Raw genomic sequence first — 15505 nt, forward strand, 5'->3', positions numbered from 1 at the left:
AGTGGGAGAAAAACCTCTTGTCTGCTTGAGGCAAATGTGAATGTTGCATTTGGCCACCTTGATTAGCATTTAATGGCCTGTAACGTTTTGCCTGCATTTATGGCAGGCATCTGTGGAATGGGTTGTTGTAGGTTTCTCGGGCTGAATGGCCATGTTCCTGAAGCATTCTCTCCTGACGTTTCGCCTGCATCTATGGCAGGCATCATCAGGAGAGAATGCTTCTAGAACATGGCCACACAGCCTGAAAAACCTACAACAACTCAGTGATTCTGACCATGAAAGCCTTGGACAATATCTGTGGAATGTCCAGGTTGGGAGAAAGAACTCTTGTCTGTTTGTCTGCCAGGCTATTCAGTGCTAATCAAGGTGGCCAATTGCAACTTTCACACTTGGCTCCAACAGACAAGAGCTTTTTTTTTTTCTCCCACCCTGGGCATTCCACAGATCTATAAACCCCACTTGCCTAGTTTCCAACAGACCTCACGTCTGAGGATGCCTGCCACAGATGCGGGCGAAACGTCAGGAGAGAATGCTTCTGGAACATGGCCAAACAGCCCGAAAAGCACACAGCAAGCCAGTCTACCGGCTGTTAGGAATTATGAGAGCTGAAGTCCAAAACAGCAGCGCGTCGCCGTCCTTCTTGGATCCTGGTGCCCGGAGCTGGAGCCAGCGTGGTTCCAGGTGCCTTGCTTGTGCCTGAGCCCAACTCCCGCCATTCCTGGCCTCTCCGCCCAAAGCGTTCCGGACGGGAAGGCTGTGGCGAGGAGAGGCGTCCCCTTCGGCTTGGCCCCTCCCCTGCTCGCCTTTGCCTCCCGAAGCGCAGTCAGTCCGACTCCCGGCCAGGCGGGCAGGGTACGCGTCGCGCAGCCCAAGCGCCTCGGCATGTGAAGCGCCTCGGCGGGCAACGGGATGTACTCCGCCAACGGGACCCGGAGCGACCTGGAGCCGGACCCGGAGCAGCAGCAGCGGGAGGAGGAGGAGAGAGAAGCGGCGGCGGCGGCGGCGGCGGCGGGGGTCTCGCCCTTCAGCGCCGGGACCTACGAGCTGCTGGCCCTGCTGGTGGCCACCATCGGCCTGCTGGGCTTGTGCAACAACCTGCTGGTCCTGGTGCTCTACGCCAAGTTCAAGCGGCTCCGGACGCCCACCCACCTCTTCCTGGTCAACATCAGCCTCAGCGACCTCCTGGTCTCCCTCTTCGGGGTCAGCTTCACCTTCGGCTCCTGCCTCCGGCACCGCTGGGTCTGGGACGCCGCCGGGTGCGTCTGGGACGGCTTCAGCAACAGCCTTTTCGGTAGGGAACACCCGAAAGGAAAGACATCCCGCCAAAAAGGGTGGGGAGGGGGGCTACGCGAGGGGCAGGGTGCCTCTGTGCATGTGCAGAGGGCAGGCGTCTGCGTCCCGGAGGAATGTATGCTTGTCTTGGGTGGAGAGATGCTCTGTGCCAGGCATTCCTTTCCGGAGCTATTCTGCACTGTTGAATTATCGGATGGGCAAGCTTGGGCCCTCCAGGTGTTTTGGACTTCAAGTCCCACCATTCCTAACAGCCTCGGGTTCCTTTCTTTTCTCCTTCAGCCTCTTAAGCCTCTTGGGCTTCAACTCACACCATTCCTAAGAGCCTCGGGCCCCTTCCTTTTCCCCCTCAGCCTCTTAAGCATCTTGGACTTCAACTCCCACCATTCCTAACAGCCTCAGGCTCTTTACTTTCCCCCCTCAGGCACTGAGGGGAAAAAGGAAAGGGCCTGAGGCTGTTAGGAATGGTGGGAGTTGAAGTCCAAAACACCAGGAGGACCCAAGCTTACCCATGCCTGGTCTAGGCACTCCTGTCACTTCGCTTGAGGGTCAGTCTTCACTGTAATCCTTAGGGAGAGTTGCTCTGGTTTCAGGGCAACACTGGGCTCCTGAATCCAGGTGGCCCTCCATAGCCACACATTCCATATCTGTGGATTCATCCATCCAAGTCCGGATCAAAATTAGTCCTGAAATATCAAACCTCTGTCCCACCATTTTAAATAAGGGTAAAGAAGGGGCACCATTTTCTTGTAGCATTGTATGTAATATGATTTGAGCACCACTGGATGTTGGTATCCATAGGGGCTCTGGACCCAACTCCAGTGAAAATGAAGGGTCTCTTGGATCACTAGGCATTGGGAAAATGAACTCTGCTCTGGCACACTGCTTCTCTCACTTCCCCTGTTGGGAGAGGCAGCTGCCCTTCTAGTGGACTTGGTCCCTCTCGGACTCCAAGATTACCTTCTGTGTTGCCTTCACCCACTCCTTGAACTGGAATGTCTTGTATCATTATATTTGATGAGATAGGAGCCACGGTGGCGCAATGGGTCAAACCTGCGTTTCTCAACCTGTGAGTCGGGACCCCAGGAGAGGGGGTCATGAGGGGATGTCATAGGGGTCACCAAAGACCATCAGAAAACATAGTATTTTCTGTTCATCATGGGGGTTCTGTGTGGAAGATTTGGTCTAATTCTATCACTGGTGAGGTTCCAAATACTCTTTGATGGTAGGTGAATGATAAATCCCAGCAACTACAGTTCCCAAATGTCAAGGTCTAGTTTCCCCAAATTCCACCAGTTTTCACATTTGGGCATACTGAGTATTCATGCCAAGTTTGGTCTAGATCCATCATTGTTTGAGTCCCCAGTTCTTTCTAGATGTAGGTGAACCACAACTCCAAAACTCAAGGTCAACGCCCACCAAAACCTTTCCCATATTTTCTGTTGGTCATGGGAGTTCTGTGTGCCAGGGTTGCTTTCATTCCATCATTGGTAGAGTTCAGGATGCTCTTTGATTGTAGGTTAACTATAAATCCCAGCAACTACAATTCCCAAACCCTTGTGTTGGCTGAACTGCTGACTTGCAGGTCAATGGTTTAAATCCGCAAGATGGGGTGAGCTCTTGTCTGTCAGCTGCAGCTTTCCATGAGGGAACATGAGACTTCCCACAGGATGGTAAAATATCAAACATCCGGGCATCTCCTGGACAACGTCGCTGCAGACTGCCAATTCTCTCACACCAGAAGCAACTTGCAGTTTCTCAAGTCACTTCTGACATGATAAAAAATATGATGGGATATAATGGGCCATGTCTCTAAACATGGATGGAGTGCATTTCGGGTCCCACCGGGAAACCTACTGTTTGTTTTTGCACACTTCATCCTTTAGAGTTCCAACTGGTTTTCTGCTTTTCTCTTTGTGATCTTGTATTTATACTCCTGACTGTATTTATCTTGATGTTCAGTGTATCTACACCATGGGCTTCCTGTCATTCTGTCTCCCATCTTCTGCTAGGCAGGTGTGCTCCTTTTTGCATCCTCTTGCGCTGGCCTCAGACTTATCACTTCGCTGCAGAAGGTGGCAGGGAAACTGTATTAATACCACAAAGCAATTACAGTATCATCAGCAGGAGAGGTTTGAGCAGAACCAGCCGGGCAAATTATTGTGTTTTGCTCCATTGTTAATCCTGCTGTCTTCATTTGTTCTTTAAAAGAGGCAGAACTGACAGTGTTCTATGGGTAGCAAAGATTAGCAGAACTCATCTCCATATTGATGCTTTTGCCAAAACATTCTTACCTTTTATAGCAGTGCTTCACATCTGTTTTCCACTTCCTTGGCATCCCTGGTGCTCTAATTGCCACTCTCAATGTAGCAAGCCTTTCCATTACAAGAGGATCCTAATTGGGTTGCTGTGAGTTTTCTAGGCTGTATGTTCCAGAAGCATTCCTTCCTGACGTTTCTCCCACATCTGTGGCAGACATCTTCTGAGGTTGTGAGGTCTGTTGGAAACTAGGTAAGTGGGGTTTATATATCTGTGGAATGTCCTGGGTGGGAGAAAGAACTCTTGTCTGTTTGTCTGCCAGGCTATTCAATGCTAGTCAAGCTGGTCAATTGCAACATTCACACTTGCCTCAAACAGTCAAGAGTTCTTTCTCCCACCCTGGACATTCCACTGATATATAAACCCCACTTGCCTAGATTCCAACAGACCGCACAACCTCTGAGGATGCCTGCCACAGACATGGGAGAAACGTCAGGAGAGAATGCTTCTGGAACATGGCCATACATCCCGGAAAACTCACAGCTACCCAGTGATTCTGACCATGAAAACCTTTGACAACACAATATCCTAATTATCGCACAAAAAATTTATTTTGCTAGGATTGCATTACCCATTCATTTATCTCATAACAAGCAACTTTTATCAATCAGACACCATCCAAGGACTACAGTTTTTATCATCTTTAAATAATATAAGGGATTCACTGTGGGAACTGTGATTCAGCACTTCTACAAGGCACAATGTTGTTATGGGGTGGCTATATGTATGTGTGTGTGTGTGTATACACACACACACACACATATATATACACACATACACAAACACATGAATATATATACACACAGTATATGTATATGTATATGTATGTATGCGCACATACATACCTCATTTATGGTGTCACTTACTAGCATCTATTGAATCTTGTCTCATTCCATTCTTTTCCTGATCACCTCTGTCTTTACCCACAGCTCTTATTATATATCACACTACACACACACTATGTATATATCACCTCCAGCTCCTTTGTAATTAACCTTTCTTACCCTTATACCCATACTTTCCACATCCAAGACCTCTGGTGTTATTATTCCCAATTTTCAGCAGGTTTAAGCATGGCATAATGGTTTCAGCACTGGACTTCCAGTTCTGGAGACCAGAGTTCAAATTCCTGCTCAGCCAAGAAACTTACTGGGTGACCTTGGGCAGGACACACTCTCTGAACCTCAGAGGAAGGGAATGTAGCACCTCCTCTAAGCAAATCTTGCCAAGAAACCCCTGTGATGGGTTTGCCATCGTAAGGTTGCCATAAGTTGGAAACAACTTGAAGGCACACAACAGCAGAAATGGCATTTACTTCCATTCATTTCTTCCAACCCTTGTGTTTACCCCTCCCTCCCTTTGTCTGTGGACTATTTTAGATTGGAAGTTTCCTGGGAGCAGGGATTTGTTAAACTCTGAAAGGTGCCTTGTACATTAATTAATCCTGCTTTGTGAACTATCTTCTCCTTTTGTGATGTGCAGGCTATAATTACTGTTGTCCATGTAAAAAGCCTCACCACTTGCTTAAAAGAGGGATGTATCCAGAGGCTCAGAGAAAACCTCAAGTTTGCAAATGTACCAAAATCTTAGGAGGGAAAAATAAAGGGATGGAGAACTAAAGGCAACTCGGTGCTTAGTGAACAGACTGGGGCAAGCAAGGAGAAAAAACTAGAAAACTGGATGAGATTTTGTATCTGAGAGAAGATACATCTGACTGGCTGAAAGATGAAAAAGAAGAGGATGGCGGAGGTTCCTTCTTTGGAGGCTTTTAAACAGAGGCTGGATGGCCATCTATCAGGGGTGCTTTGAATGCAATTTTCCTGCTTCTTGGCAGGGGTTGGACTGGATGGCCCACGAGGTCTCTTCCAACTCTGTGCTTCTATAAGTCTTCCTCATTGCAACAGTTTCTTGCACATTGTGGTGCTCCTACTACTAATATCTCACTCACAGTACAATGCAACCCCAGTATTCACTGGACCAGTATTAATAGTTTTATTTACCCACGTTTGCCAAATATATTATCTTTTGGCATTTTCTAGGTCCTCCGGCACAACTCTATGGTATTATTGAACCAAAGGTCCATCATTTTAATACGTTTTACTGCTATCTGCAGTTTCATCTGCCCACTTGAAATGTAAAAACATTTACTTTGCAGATACAGAGGTCATACTGTATTCTATTTTAAGCATAATTCCATCTGTTGTCTCATTGCTTTCACATTCCCTTAAGGTTATTGGATAACCTTCCACCTTCTTTTGGATGTATCTCCTATTTCTCCATCTGTTTCCTTTCCTATACCACAAGCCAGTCATTCCAAAATTTTGTACACAATGACTGAGTAGGGTCTCTCATCCCAAATGGATTTTTCACAATAAATCACAGTGATTACTGATCTACCAGATGTGAAAAACCTTAAGCAAATCAAACTTACACTGTTTTGTTTATTACTAAATAGGATGATATTTTCCACAGAGCTTTCAGTTTGCCAACAACATAACTAATTGACTAGGTAAAACTTATCACAAACAGTTTGAAAAATTGGCATTTTTTTAAAAAAAAGCATGCTTTTGACTTCATCTTCATTCTTATTTGCAGGCACAAATATCATAAAAGCACTCTTAAATAGATATGCATTGCAAAGTGATACGTCCTCAGTTTACTTTTAAAGAAAACAATATGTATTTATTTACAGTATTTATATTCTGCCCTTCTCACCCAAAGGGGACTCAGAGCAGATCGCAGAACACATATACAGCAAACATTCAATGCTGTTATACACTGACAAGACAGACAACTGTACATAGACAAAGGTATATATAGACTTTCCTGTCTTCGACATCTTGGAAACTGTGTTTGGTTCCGGTCACGGGGGGTGCTGCCTCTCCACTCTTCCTGCCAAAGAGCTTTGTTCATAAATTTCCTCCTTGATTGAATCGCATTTTAAGGCATTTATTTATGGGTGCCTTAAAAACCTCCCCACTTAATTGATACCTATTTATCTACTCACATTCCTGTTTTTGAAACTGCTAGGTAGGCAGAAACTGGGCTAAAGATCAGGAGCTCACTCTGACCCAGTCTTCGAACTGTCAACCTGTTTCCCCCCCTGTAAAAATCACCTTTACAGAAATGGAAAATTCCATGGGATAGTAATTTCATACATCACTGATTCTGTGTGTACGGACTGACTCTGTTTAGTAATACAAGCTTGTAAATTTGGCTACCATTTCATTAAATTCACTTGCTGGAACAAGTCACTTCTAGTGTGAGAAACTTGGACATTGCCCAGGGGATGCCTGGATCTGTTAGCATCCTGTGGGAAGCTTCTCTCATGTCCCTGCAAGGGAAGCTGGGGCTGACAGATGGGAGCTCACCCCATCTCGTGGATTTGAACCACTGACCTTCAGGCCTTCAGGTCAGCAGTTCAGCCAGCACAAGGGTTTAACCCATTGTGCCACCACGGCTCCAAGTTTGACTTATAGTATATTCTCAATTCGCTTCTGACACAATAAAAAAAAAAACCTGCTGGGGCAAACCTGGAACCTTTAATAGACAAATGCTTGTGTGCATCTACATTGTAGAATTAATGTAGTTTAACACTACTTTAAAAGACACAATGATATGGAATCCTAGGAGTTGTAGTTTAGTGGGGCACCAACAGATTTTATCAGAGGAGACAAAAGACCTTGCAGAACTACAGCTCCCACGATTCCAGAGCATTGAATCATAACAATTATAGTTCTAAAATGGACAGATCAAGCAAATACAGCCCATTGTGTAAACACCAACAGGACTAAATCCAAGTTCTTACTAAAGGATGCATGCATGACGGAGGAGTATGAATATGCTTGAGTCTCATCCTGACACTTGCTGGTTGGGATAATCTGGATAAAACGGGTAAGTCCAGTATTCAATTAAACACTTAAGACTACCGTCTTACAGACAAGTGACATGTGCATGGCCTTCCATTGTCTGCAAGATCAATGCAATGCCTCTTTGGCCTTGCTGCCTTACAACCCCTGGGCAGGGCGCCTCCATGGCCCCACAGCCTTGCGGCGAGCGTACTTCAACTGCCTAGGTGCCCACTACCGACCATATTGCTAAATGGAAATGAAAAAGTGAACAAACCGTTTAGCTTAATCCAACATAAAATCTAGTTTTCATTTTTTCACCCTAGCAATCTTCAAGCCTACCTCTGGAATCAGGATAACAGAAACCTAATTGTAGATATGAAAGCAGTTATTTTTGAGACCTTTGCATTACTTGTATATGTAATTTCTTTTCTCATAGAACTACTACTGATATGATCAGTATGCCTCACATAGTTTTTAACATGTCAGGATGAAAGATGTTTTTAACAAAAGAGATGTTTATTTTTTAACTTTTGTAATGGTAAATTTTAAGATAAGCTTTTATTTTATTTTTTAAAGCTGTCTTGGGTACCTTGGAGCCCCCGGTGGCACAGTGGGTTAAACTGCTGAGCTGCTGAACTTCCTGACCGAAGGGTCAGTGGTTTGAATCCGGGAAGCGGGGTGAGCTCCTGCTATTACCCCCAGCTTCTGCCAACCTAGCAGGTTGGAAACATGCAAATGTGAGTAGATCAATAAGTACCACTTCTGTGAAAAGGTAATGGCACTCCATGCAGTCAGACAATGCAGGCTCTTCAGGTTAGAAATTGAGATGAGCACTACCCTCCAGAATTTGACATGACTAGACTTAATGTCAAGGGGAAACCTTTACATTTACCTGGGTACCTTAGCAGGGGAAAAGTGGGGTAAATTGGTACAAATGAACAATCAGACATTACTGTGCTTATTTTGGTCTTGCAAACATGATCTGGACATGATTGCAAGAGCTTTGCACATTTTCTGGGGGTGGGGTTCATGCATATCAGGAATGTTGTTAGCATAAAAGATACTGAGGATATACAGCATTTTTGCATGAAATGCATTGTTTTCTGCCCTGAAACATTATTGACATTTTCACAAAAGTGTTGAAATGTGAAAAACAAAATGACTGTTGACCTTTGTTTCCTTCAAGAATGAGAAAAATTGCAAGTATTCTTTCTGTCTCTTTTCAGAATTCAGATTACAGTGTTCATATTGAGCACTGCACATAATCTGTGATATTTGGTTGCTTTGCCATATATCGTACATATCTACAATGTGACTTGAAAGGAAACCATAAACATTTTCCTTCAATTTTCACTTGTAATCAACACTGTAATCCACATTGTAATGAACTGTAAAGGGCTGTTGGAATAATCCCTGTGAAAAAGACTTGGTCCCATTTAGCTGTGCTGCAACATTTGAAGGATAAACAAATGTATTTCTAATATAGATATGACGTGTGTTCTTTCCTGCAGAAACGACACAGCCATGGTACTGTAGTGTTCATGCATTATTTCCTTCATTCACTAGCTTTTCTTCACGACTTGCATATCAAATTCATGGACATGACCTACATATGAAATTTAAGGGCTGAACACTTGCAATCATATCAGAAGCACCCCTGCTTGTGTTGAGGACTGAATCGTGTGAACTTTAGAGAGTCATCAATTTTATCTTTTTTTGCAGCTAGGCACTAGTTACACATACATTTTAGACATGCAGACAACCTTTTTTTCAAATAAACCTTAGCCATTCTCCCAGTAAAGTTTTTTGAGGATTAAAAACAGAATAACAGTGTTCAGCTTTATGCTGGATGACCTTTTTTTGGATGTAAGTCCAACCCAGCTTCCTCAGACATGGTGACCCCCCAAATGTTTTGCTAATTGCTTTGGGACCACAACTGATGGCAGTTGTAGTCCAAAAGGGTAGCGGTTGGAGGATGTCTGCTCTGAACCATTGTTTGGTGTTAACTGCCAGGTCGGCTTTGACTTATGGCAATCTCATGGATGAGAACTTTCCAAATCACCCTATCTTCAATTGCCCTGCTCAGGTCTTGCAGACTATGGGTGGGGTGGGGTGGCTTCTTTGATTGAAACTATTCATTTGGAATGTGATATTCATCTTTGTCCGCTGTCTTTTACCTTACCAAGCATTATTGATGTTTGATGTTTTGTCCTATGTCTGTTATAACAGGCTATGCTTTTTATCTCATTTTAGTTTGTTAAGTTATAATTCGTATTTCATAAAATCATAGAGTTGGAAGACACCTCATGGGCCATCCAGTCCAACCCCCTGCCAAGAAGCAGGAATATTGCATTCGAAGCACCCCTGACAGATGGCCATCCAGCCTCTGTTTAGAAGGAGCCTTCACCCCGCTCCGGGACAGAGAGTTCCACTGCTGAATGGCTCTCACAATCAGGAAGTTCTTCCTAATGTTCAGATGGACTTTCTTGTAGTTTGAAGCCATTGTTCCGCGTCCTAATCTCCAGGGCAGCAGAAAACAAGCTTGCTCCCTCCTCCCTATGACTTCCTCTCATATATTTATACATGGCTATCATGTCTCCTCTCAGCCTTCTCTTCTTCAGACTAAACATGCCCAGCTCTTGAAGCCACTCCTCATAGGACTAGTTCTCCAGACCCTTGATCATTTTAGTCGCCCTTCTTTGGAACATTCCAACTTGTCAATATCTCTCTTCAATTGTGGTGCCCAGAATTGGACACAATATTCCAGGTGTGGTCTAACCAAGGCAGAATAGAGGGGTAGCATGACTTCCCTGGATCTAGACACTATACTCCTTTTGATGCAGGCCAAAATCCCATTGGCTTTTTTGCCACCGTATCACATTGTTGGCTCATGTTTAACTTGTTGTCCACGAGGACCCCAAGATCTTTTTCACAGGTACTGTTCTCGAGCCACACGTCCCTCATTCTGTATCTTTGCATTTATGTGTTGGATTGTATAAATTTTGTTAACATTGATGTATTGTTGTATTCGGGCATTGAATGTTTGCCTTTTATGTTTGGAATCCACCCTGAATCCCTTTGGGGAGATACAATGGAATATAAATAAAGTTATTATTATTATTATTATTATTATTATTACTATTTATTGTGTTTTCTATCATGTCTTCTCATGATATGTCTGAAGAATGTCAATCTTTGTTAAGTCACCATGCCTCTAGTGAGAATTCAGGTTTTTACTGCTCCAGGACTCCTTTAATTTGTTTAATGCAATGAGGATGATCTGCAGTTATCTTTTAACCTACTTTAAACCAGAGGTGAGGAACATATGACCTGCATGCTGGTTCCTGCCACTTTTACAGCTCCCACAGAAATTCTGCCAGTGATTAAATTTGTTGTGACAGCAAATCAAGTAAACGCCTAGTTTTTCAGCTGGTGCATGTTTCCTGAAGATTTGGGGGAGCACATTCCACTGCTTTCCATTAAATTGCAAAAGGCATTGGTTTTGTTCTGCAGAAGTGGATTCAGTGGTAGCAGATTTGAGAGATGTAGCTCCTGGATTGTTCCAAGCAGGCATGTAACCGGGGGGGGGGGGCTTTGGGGGCTTCAGCCTCCCCCCCCCCCCCAAATTCTCATGGTGGTCTGCAAAAAGGCCTTACTGGTACATTATTTAAACTGTTATGTTTATTCATATCATGATCTGATCACCATGCTCAATATATCCCATACGCATGGGGGTATTGGGGTAACGATACAAAAGGTTTGCTAGGGTAGACCCTCTTTCACTCAGACTCACCCCCCCCCCCCCGAATCAAAATCCTGGCTACGGGCCTGGTTCCAAGGGAGCCACTATATAACCTATGACGTTATCACATGAACCAGTTGAAGCGTCACACTTCTCCTGACTTTGCCAAAGAAACTGAAGGGCAGTGAGGCAAATTCGTTGCTTTGTGTGCCACTCCCTCATGGTGTTGCTTCCCCCATCACATGCGGGAAGCATTGCCTGAGCAGCAAGGATCTGTACTGGATCCAATAGAGCCAGTACAACATGGGGAGGCTCCTGTGTTGGGAGGGAAGTATTGTATGACGCTTCCACTCCAGTTGTTGGCATGGCCTCCGCTAGATGCCTCGTGGGATGGGCAACATGCCCATCCATCACTAGACTGGTGGGGAGGTGCCCTAGGATGCTTCCCAAGTGCTGTCTGATTAGGTAAGTGAAAATGAGGCCTAAAAGTTATAGCAAAAAATCCGAACATAGGGATACAATTTTCTTTTGTTTTCACCCACCACCACCATCATAATTGGCTGGCTGCCACTTGTGATTTATAAGACATGTATAGATTATCAATAGGCAAAATTGTGCTTACTGTTTTTTAAAAAATGCTGCTCCTTTGGAAGGATGAGGATAAATAACCATTCCAGTGCCATAAACAGAGGAAGCATACTGGGTGTGTACTGCCATTGGCACAGGAGAAGCTTAGAGAAATGGCTTTCCAATATTTACAGCAAAGAGGCAAGAATGATTGTTGGGTTGCTTGTTATTAACAACAGTGTGCCATAGATGGGGACTGGCATTTCAGTATAGGAGAAATGGGTATTTAAAATTGACATGTAGGAGGAAATTAATGGAAGAATTATAGTAAGACTTCTGTAGCCACACAGTCTGTATTTGCAGTTATACTTATCTATGCGTAGGAAAAATATGGTCTCTCATGGAGTTTTCTAGGTCCTTCAGTTGATGCTATAGCACAGGCATGGGCAAACTTTGTTTCTCCAGGTGTTTTGGATTTCAACTCCCACAATTCATAATAGTCTCAGGCCCCTTCCTCTTCCCCCTCAGCCGCTTAAGCTTAAAAGGGGGAAGGAAAGGGCCTGAGGCTGTTAGGAATGGTGGGAGTTGAAGTCCAAAACACCTGGAGGACCAAAGTTTGCCCATGCCTGCTATAGCATATGTCCACTGGAAGTTACCGTAGAGTTGTGCTGGAGAACCTAGCATATTCCCAGAGAGAATTTTTCCCTAGCAATCTTTAGGTCCTCCATTGCAATTCTATGGTATGCCAGGATCAGATGTCATATTATTTAATAGTGTTCTATCATATTCATAGTTTCAGGTAACTATAGTTCAACCAGGAACCTATCCGCAACAGATACACGCATTCCTACTGTATTATGACGGAGCTCTCTTTTAAAAAAATAGATCTAGTGCTAGAGGTACAAATTTGGTGTATCTTCTGTGTATAACCTGTACCTACTCTGCTTTCAGAGAGAAAAACACACACAATAGTCAATACAGCTGGCTTGTAAAATCCTTTTTATCCCCCTGTGAATAAGAACTTTTGAAAAAAAATGAGCTATCTGCAGGAATTAGATCTGTGACAGTGATTTCTACTACCAAGTCATTGTGCAGTATAAATATAGCTCATGGATTGCTCTTTGGGGCAAAATGTGCTGCAGATAACTAATAGACTGTAAAGATCTTAGTTTGCAGAAAGAAAGTTTACAAGAGATAAGGTGCCCGTTCCGCTTGTTCATTCTATGCTGGGTGGTATTGTCAGGCTTTTATACAGCAACCACCCAGGAACCGATTTCTATGACTATTGCATGAGTATGCAGAACGGACACAATTCATAGCATGAAAGGGAGAGATTAGTAGCAGAAAAATAAGACCGGATAAGTTCAGAAGCTGAAGGTAATGGGCCAGCTGCTTTTGACGTACATAATTTAATTGAACATAGCTTTTATTGAAGCTTAAAGAACAGTTCTTGCTTAAGACTGGGCTATCTTTAGCTCCCATAACCATAAGCCTTGGGAGGCTTTGGAGCATTAAGAGGTAGATACTTGCAGCAGGTCATTTGAGAGGCAAATGCTTATACTGGACAAGCATCTCTCTGCTGAGAAGGCAACCTGCCCTTCGGAACAAGTGGCCACTTATTTTGTAGTATTGCTGCATGTCTCTGATCATAAAACACAGCTTTGTCTCTCCAAATACGCATATATCTCCTGGTTAATGAAAGCCATTTGTTGGAGTTAATTGCAAAGGATTATTTAACCTTATCCTTCTTACAGCCACAATCACACGGATCCCTGCCCCAGTTTATCTCTCCAATGTGAGATGGTAAATGTGTATGTCAGGCTCTGAAAGTAGGTACATTTTCATGCCTGCATGAGCTCTTTTCACAATGTGTTTCAGCTGAAGGAAGGAGGTTGAGTAGATGGCTTGTGACAGATGCTTCTGGGCATATTGCCAGGGGCGGTCACCTGGGTCATCTGTCCCTAAATCCAGCCCTGGACCCTGATCAGTTCGGCTCATGCAAATGGATGGAGAAAGATGATTCATCTTGTCATTGACATGTAAGGAACTGTGTGAATGTAGTGACTGTTTGAATGAGACCTTGTTGTAAATGACTGCTTAATCAACTATATGTTCTCAAACTAATCTGCCCTTGATAAGCATCGTGACAGCAACATATGACATCTTTTTTCATGCACGATTTCCTCATGCAGCAAATTTCCTACACAGCTTGAAAACAGAACTTTTAAATGTTTTCATAAATGGGATTAAAAAAATAAGTTTATGATAACAATTTATGTTGTCATGTATCATTATTACATCCAATTGCAGATTATTTCTCATGAATTTATGATAACAAAAACTAACTGTGTTGATTCTGTAGCACATAGTGTAGCAACATAATTCAGCCTGTTTTAAATCAGTCTTCCCCAACTTGGCTACCCCCATATATTTTTTGATCACTAATTCCCATTATTACATTCAACCAGATTGTGTTGGATGAGGATGATGGTAGTTGTAGTCAGAATTATACATTTGAAGATAGAAAAGGTTAGAGAAGGGTGTTCAGAATATTGACCACTATATTTGTTAATGATTATGCTTCATATTGGAGGCCTGCATTTGGAGAATACAGGAACAACTGTATTCTAAGATCTAAACAACTGTATTCTAAGCTCTACATCTGCGGCCGCCATCTTGCGTCTCGCTTTTCCATTGCCGCCGCCGTCCCTTCACCGCTGCCGCTGCGACCGGACCACCGCTGGGGCCAGGGCCGAGCCAGGGCGTCCCGCTTCTCCATCGCCGCCGCCGTCCCCTCACCGCCGCCGGTACGACCGGACCACTGCTGGGCCACGGAGAGCGTCGCGGCCGCTGAGGCCGCCATCTTGGCGCCCCGCCTTCACCATCGCTGCCGCTGCTGCGACCGGTCCACCGCTGGGGCCGTTGGGCCAAGCCAGGGCACGGAGAACGCCGCGGCTGTTGCGGCTGCCATCTTGGCGCCTCGCCTCACCATCGCCGCCTTTCCATCGCTACCGCTGCAGCTGCTGGGCCGCCGCTGGGCCATCGCTGCCGCCTTCCATCGCGGCCACCACCATTTGGCCCGCCGCCTTGTCATCGCTGCTAGATTTCACCTTTGCCACCACTGCTGGATCTTCTAGAGTTTCATCTTTTCAGCGTTGACTAATATTGTGTAGAACCTTTGTATGTGCCTTAATATTGTGTAGACCTCTTGTGCTGGCCTCAGTAGTGTGTAGACCTTTGGTGCTAGCCTTAATAGACCTTTAAGCCAGCCCCTATATTGATACATACTGAATGAGAGTTTGATTGACCATCTGTGCTGCCCACCGCTGAGTTGTCACCTCCGGAAGCCCCATCCGCTTGTATACCAACCGTCTAAAGATTCCACCGGGGATCATATCAATAGTTAACTAATTTGCCATCACTTTCATCCCCATTGGAGGGTAATATATACTACCAACTTAGTATATTCCTGGTTGTCATTTGTACCAATATGGTGAGAACATAATAGAGCACTTTAGGCGCCTGCCGCCTGCTGCTAGATTGCACCAGCACTTTCGCCCCTTCCCCATCCCTCCGTGCCGCACTTTAATTATTGTCGAATAGAGCACTTTAGACCTAGCACTTTATGATTGTGCCCGATAGCACGTAGTGTCTGCTGTTGATTAAATACTACTATAGACAGGGCTGCATTTAAAAACTTGCACTTTAAGATCTAGCCCATTGGTGTGGCTGGAAC

The 15505-nt window shown here is 44.4% G+C and overlaps 1 protein-coding gene across 1 annotated transcript in view; it reads left to right on the forward strand.

The window, feature by feature from the left end:
* The first annotated feature begins 460 nt into the window (after positions 1 to 460).
* OPN3 (opsin 3) overlaps positions 461 to 15505 on the forward strand; it is a 32239-nt gene continuing 17194 nt past the window's right edge. Inside the window, exon 1 of the mRNA XM_060753884.2 lies at positions 461 to 1291. Coding sequence (XP_060609867.2) covers positions 910 to 1291 — 382 coding nt within the window. The 5' untranslated portion in view covers positions 461 to 909. The remainder of the gene's footprint in view (positions 1292 to 15505) is intronic.

The sequence above is a fragment of the Anolis sagrei genome, chromosome 1, assembly GCF_037176765.1.
Source record: "Anolis sagrei isolate rAnoSag1 chromosome 1, rAnoSag1.mat, whole genome shotgun sequence".
Lineage (NCBI taxonomy): Eukaryota > Metazoa > Chordata > Lepidosauria > Squamata > Dactyloidae > Anolis > Anolis sagrei.